At 38.2% G+C, this 6,812-nt stretch overlaps 1 protein-coding gene across 1 annotated transcript; it reads right to left on the reverse strand.

The window, feature by feature from the left end:
- Nucleotides 1-2,274: 2,274 nt before the first annotated feature.
- Nucleotides 2,275-6,529, reverse strand: LOC113308227 (zinc finger CCCH domain-containing protein 30-like). Its single transcript, XM_026556707.1, has 2 exons — nt 6,154-6,529; nt 2,275-5,164 (listed from the first exon to the last, which is right to left on the reverse strand). The coding sequence occupies exon 2, from the start codon at nt 5,140-5,142 to the stop codon at nt 2,977-2,979; it is 2,166 nt and encodes a 721-aa protein (XP_026412492.1). The 5' UTR covers nt 5,143-5,164; nt 6,154-6,529; the 3' UTR covers nt 2,275-2,976.
- Nucleotides 6,530-6,812: the final 283 nt, after the last annotated feature.

Raw genomic sequence — 6,812 nt, forward strand, 5'->3', positions numbered from 1 at the left:
TTGAGCAAGTCTTTTGCTATGAAAGACTTGGGTGCAGCAAAGCGTATTCTTGGCATGGAAATCACTCGTGATATGAAAGCAAGGAAGTTGTGGTTATCACAAGAAAGCTACATTGAGAAGGTGTTGCAAAGATTCAACATGGACAAGGATGAGTCGGTAAGTTGTCCACTTGCAAACCATTTTAAGTTAACTCGTGATCAATGTCCTGTGAATGATGTTGAGAAACAGAAGATGGAGAATATTCCTTATGCATCCGCAGTTGGTAGTTTGATGTATGCAATGGTGTGTACAAGGACGGATATAGCTTATGCAGTTGGAGTGGTAAGCAGATTTCTAGCCAATCCTGGTCTGGAACATTGGGAAGCAGTGAAATGGATACTACGATATCTAAGGGGTACTTATAATATGTGTTTGTGTTATGGTGGTGACAAGCCAGAGTTAGTTGGTTACACAGATTCAGATTTGGAAGGTGCTCAAGATAGTCTCAAGTCGACATCGGGTTACTTATTTACCTATGCAGGGGGAGCTGTGTCTTGGCAATCCAAGTTACAAAAATGTGTGGCATTGTCTACTACAGAGGCAGAGTACATTGCAGCTACGGAGAGTTGCAAGGAGATGATATGGATGAAGAGGTTTGTTAGAGAACTCGGTGTGAAACAACAAAGGTTCATCGTTTACTGTGACAACCAGAGTGTTATCCATCTCAGCAAGAATTCGAGTTTTCACTCGAGGTCCAAGCACATCAATATTAGGTATCAGTGGATACAAGAAGTTCTCGATGAGAAGGTCTTGTATATTGAGAAGATCCATACAGATGACAACGATTCTGATATGATGACAAAGTCGCTACCAAAGTACAAGCATGTGTATTTATGCAGCAGGGCAGGTTTGGTGGTGACGGGTACCTTGCCATAAGTCGTAAGGGGAGATTGTTGGGTTTACTCCTTATGGACCCAACAGTCCAGGTGTCCCCTTATGAAATGGGGGGAGCTAGTTAGCAGTGCCTTGTTAAGATATAACAAGTGAAATATCTAGGAGATGTTTATCTCCTTCACATGTCGTGAAAAAGAAAGAAAGAGAGGCAGTGAGAGTGAGAAAAGGGAGCAGCCACCATTAGAGAGTTTTGGTGAGATTTGAAGTTATCTTGAAGAGAAGAAGAAAGAGTTCTTGTCAAAGATCCGTTTGGTTCGTTGTGGTGAAGATTGTTCCATTAATTTCCACATCTCTTTAAAGGGGGAAAATCCAGGGTTTGCTCAAACTCTAGTAGTAAGTAATCTTACTCTTGCTATTGTCAAATTGATAGTGAATCTCATCTTATTGGTGAATGAATTGTTGATCCATCCTTGGGGGTGAGTGTAATTAGGCAAATAGGTATCCAAGTGTTATATGCACCTTGAAGTTGTTGTTATCCCCAAATTAGGAGGATTGTATGTAACCCATTGTTTGATTATAGTGGAAGATTTGTCCGTGGTTTTTTACCCTTCACCTTGGAGGGGGTTTTCCACGTAACTGCCGGTGTTGCGTGATTGCTTCTATATCGTCATAGCTGTGTTATTTCGGCATTTATATTTCATTGCTTGTGTAGGTTTCGTATTGCATATAGGGGCTCGTATTTGGTAAGTCTCCCCCACCAATTACTACCTTCGAGACAAATTTATTTACTCGGTGAAACTGAGACATCAGATAATCTACGCTGGAACACATCAATTGATTCCAAAGTGGACAACCCCGTCATTTAGTAAATTTTGACTAACTAGACATTAAATCTCTAACTGAAATTACTAGACACTTTCCCTTTTGAATTTTCTCCAAAAGCTCGAACTCGATCATCATTAACTTTCATCAAAAAAAATAAAAAAAAATCATCATTAACTAAAATGCAGACAAAGTGCACTCAGCAAAATAACACACGAAGATTCGACTGAGATAGATAACTCAGTAGCAAAGCCAAACCTTGGGCTAAAGTGGATTTCCACAAAAAAAAACCCAGGATATTGATGATGACGAATCCAACTCAACAGCATCAGATCCACCCACGCTCCACATTATACTATATAAAATTATATCGAAACCAACTCCCACTATCTTCCACTATTATTTAGGATCCACCAATGATGCATTCCCATAACCAGAAATGGAGAAAAGCAAAAGCAGATAAAAAGTGAGAATGAAAGGGAATGTGATGACAATGCTAATATAGAAATCAAACTCATCACACCAAAAATATTGAAAGTGATAATTATAATAATAAATATATAATAATAATAATTATAATTAGAAGAATTTGTAAAATTCCATGTTACACCATCATCAAAGAATAAGCCAATAATAAGGAACCAACCAGATATACATGTAAACCCCGTTTTTGCCCATCACTCTATATCCTACTAGACCACAGTCACCCGGTTATAATCAATTCTTCAAAGATCATAATAGTACACTGACCAGGTCAGAACACTCTTCTAATTCTTCTTCTGATTTTCTCCATAAAATTACATATTTTTAAACCAAATAACTAGTTTTAAATAAAGATTAAAATAATAATTATAGTAATAAAAGAGACAAGGGAAGAATTTGTTACAAACAATGCCTTTTGTTTCCAAGCTCTTTAATTACTTTCCCTTGTCTCCACATTGTAAAACAAAACAGATAAATGAGTTGAAAAAGGACCAGCAATAGTAATTTAAATAATGGGAGAGAACAGAGAAGTACCTAACCAGGTTAAGCATTTGAGTTCAACTCTAGGTAGGTTTCTATCTCCGACTTCCCTGTTGCCAACAATAAAATCCGATGAAAATGAATTTCCTATCCTTTTACCTCCAGTTCATCCTCTCTTTTATCCCTTTCTTTTCCTCTGCCCTGAATCCTCTTACCCTCCAACTAACCCCAATAAATAAAGTATTTATACTCTTCTTTCTTGGTTCCTCCCATTTAGAACACTAATACCATCTCAGTAAAAAACTGAGGAAGTTGGCACTAAGCAACAAGCTGATCCAGCTGCATCTGCTCAAGCCAAGCTCCTAAAACTGAGTTGTCGACAGACTCGTTTTGCAAGTTAGAATTTGTACCCTCACCAGATGATGCAGGGGGGGATGTAGGCATCACATTACCTTTTATTTCTGGTGGAGATTCTTTGACAAGCGAGTGAACCCATGATAGATCAGGCTCCTCCACACCATTGTGTCCAGGCTCAAGTGAATTCGATCTTTGTAAGTGACCCAATTCATCTCCTTGAACACCCCAATCTAGTTTCCCATTAGGGGATCCCCATTTTGACCAAGGGTTTACTGGAGATCCTACAACTGCAGACGAATTTGATCCAAGATCACGAGCACTTAAACTTCGAAGTTGCTGCTGCTGCTGATGTTTATCGCGCTGAGAAAATACGGGTAGCCGAGCACTACCTGGTGAGATTGGCTCCATGCTACGAGGAGACATCCTACCTGGAGAAGCATAGGATGCCTGTAACATGGACTGATCGACGTTCTTAGGAGAGAATACATTTGTATTGATAGGTGATAACATGCTCTGCTGCTGCTGGAATTGACTAAAAACGGCAGATTTGTGAGATGGGGAAAACCCACCTGACGATGTAACTCGGTCAGCATACCTTGGAGATCTAGTAATTTCTGCCGCAAAGAGCTCTTCGAGGTTGGACGATGTTAGTGTTTTCGTCCTGATGGGGCTGTTTAATGAAGGAGAGTTCAGGCGTTGTTGCTGCGAAAAACAGGATAATTCACTCAAAAGTTGTTGTTGCTCCTGCAACATGCTGTACTCCTCAGGGGGAATATCTCTCGCATTGAAAGATGATCTCAAACGACTAGATTGAAGGTTGCATCCAGGAAGATGCAAAGCTGGGACATTTGGTTGTGGCCATGCCAAGGATGAATGAGAAATGTTGTTGCCTGATGGAGACATAGGAGAAGCGAACGGTGAAGACGACATTGTTGAGACCGAAGAAGGAGATGCAGGATAGAGATTCATGGCAGCAGCCATGTCCATGGCTACAGCACTGGACCTTGGAGAAGGAACAGCAGAGCCAGTGGACATGTAAAGTGGGCGAAGCTCCTCAGATGTATGGGCAAAAAAGCAAACTCGGCGCGTACAACTTGTTCCATCTTTGCAAAGCCGTGTCCTGTACTGTGCAGGATGAAGCCAGCACTCAAAAACTCCATGAGCATATTCACAAAGATCTCCTCTCCTGCATGCACCCTTTCGGAAATCTGGACATGGCACACAGCTGTAATGGAACTTTCTCGGGTCTCTTCTCCTGGCGTTTTCACCGGGATGAACGAAAGGGCATTCAGTCCAGTCATGGGAATAAGCTCGGGAACATGGCCGGATCTTGAAGGAAAACATTCGAAACTCATCAGTTGAATAGATGCTGTTTTTTATATCAGGAAGAGATGGGTCAATTGGATATTCCCTTTTCTCTAGATTTGCAGACACGTGAAGATCATCAACATTCATAGTCGGAGAATCAGGTAGATCTGAAACAGAAGATGAAGAGCCATTTTCAGGGGAGGACGGGCTGGAACTGAGGCAGATGGTAGAAACTCGAAGATTGCGTTCAGTAGCGGAAACATCAGAACCATTGATAGAAAGAAGGGTCTCTAACGAAGCTTTTAAGTTAGGTAATTTCGGAGAAACAACAATAACATCAGCAGGCCGACAACCATTAGCATCAACTGAACTTGCATTGGCGCCAGAAAGTAAAAGCAGATTGACGACTTCATCAGCATTAATAGATCCACCTGAAGCAGCACAGTGAAGGGCAGTGCTCTTATCCGGACCGCAGGAACGATTTACATCGGCCTCCGAAAAAGAGAGGATGAACTTAAGTACATCAACATTACCATAAGTTGCTGCTACCATTAAAGGTGTCCTATGCTCAAGAACCATCTGTTTTGAACCTTTCTGCCGGCCATACCAGAGACCAATTTGATCAACAGTAGAAGCATCACGCTCAATCAGTCGTTTAAATCCATCAAGATCATTATTAGCGGCAAGCTCAAGTAGATTAGACTCTTCAGTATCAATTGTTAACTGATTCATGCTTTTGGTGGGCAATTTTGTTTCTTCTGAAGAAGTAGGTGATATTGATGAGGATTTTGATTGTGTTGAATCTGGACCACCGCACATTCTTCGAATAAATGGACTTTACCTGATAACAAATGATAATCATAAGAGACGACAATCAAAATTACTGAATCAACAACAAAACATTAGTTAGACACACTAATACTACTAGTAATAATAATAGACAATCAGAAATAAGATATACATGCTTCAGACAACAAGAAGTATGAAGGACAAACATGGAAATCACAACACAGAACATTGAAACATTAATATTATGATTATATGAAGAAAAAAATAGATACATGCTTCTGAAAACTGGAAATATACCTGAAAAGCAAGCACAAAAATGTGTCACCCAGATCCTAAAATCAACTGTAGCATTTCACGGATTAAATGAAGTATACGGGATCAAATAGGTAATTTTTGTCATAGAAATTCAGAAGAAAAGTGTCAAAGGATCTCTGTGTAATAACACAGAAAGCTAAGGAAGTGAAGTCAACAACAAGGATCCCAACAACCAAAGACTTTGAAGAATTATTAGTAAGAATAGTTAAGGAAAATTTAAGCCAAATTAGGAAGCAAAATGTTCTAACTTTAGAAATAAATATCTAACAAGCAATATCTGTTTTCGACATAAAATCTAATTTAAGATGAACCAACAAAAGAAATCCTATATAAGAAAAAGGAAGTGATAGATCACAGGAGCAATTTTGGGTAAAGATAACCCCAAAAGATTTCTCAAATCAAACTCATCTTGGGAAGTGATAGATGAGTTTACAATAAGAATCCAATCAACAACCTAACATAAGATTGAACAACAAATTCATCAAAAAAGAACAAAACAAAACAGAAACTTATTTTTATATGATTTGCATGTTCATCTTCAAAGGAAACACAAAAGAGGGATTTGAACAGAACAAAAACTAAGCAATATGATCATAAGAAGTAAGCACTTTTGTTACTGTATTCACAATGATCAGTGTTTATATCAAAATACTAACATCAAAATATATAAAAACGACAAAACATTTCAAAAAAATTCAAACTTGGAGGGATTAGATGATTAATTACCTTAGAAGTGAGCTTAGATAGATCTACACAGAGAAATGAATGTTGTTATCACCATTATTATTCTGATCAAACAAACCTATACAACACAAAAAGAAACATGGAACGATAAAATCGTTGGGCGATTGTATCGTGATAAGAAAACAATCGATTCCATCGCCAATAAAATTTGTCTGATAAAGTAAAGATAATGGACTTCGGTTTTCTGAAAAAACTCGTCAAATCAGAGTCCAAAACGTTTCTTTGAAAATTAAGAAAGAAGATGAAAATGAAATGAAACGTTTTTCAAGTTTACAGGATAAAGTTTATCATTAAACTAATAATGATAATTGTCTTTAAGGTCGGTATATATAATCTACGGGATAGATTATTATCTTCTCTTCTACTAGTACTTGTTCTTTTGATGTGAGAAAGGGAACAAAATCCTTAGAAATTCACACTAAATTCACTCCACATGCAAATTAAATTCACTCCCAAAAATTTAAAACATACTGTACTATTATTATTATTTATTGTTACCGGTTCGATCGGTCAGAACCTAGAGTATTCTATTCTCTCCAATTCAAAATTCGTGAGGGTATATTTCGTACATAAAAAACTTTGTCGAGTGTAAACGTTTTTTTCACCTACCCTTAGCTTTTTCTTTTTTAATAGAAATTGTC

Source organism: Papaver somniferum, chromosome 9, assembly GCF_003573695.1.
Source record: "Papaver somniferum cultivar HN1 chromosome 9, ASM357369v1, whole genome shotgun sequence".
NCBI lineage: Eukaryota > Viridiplantae > Streptophyta > Magnoliopsida > Ranunculales > Papaveraceae > Papaver > Papaver somniferum.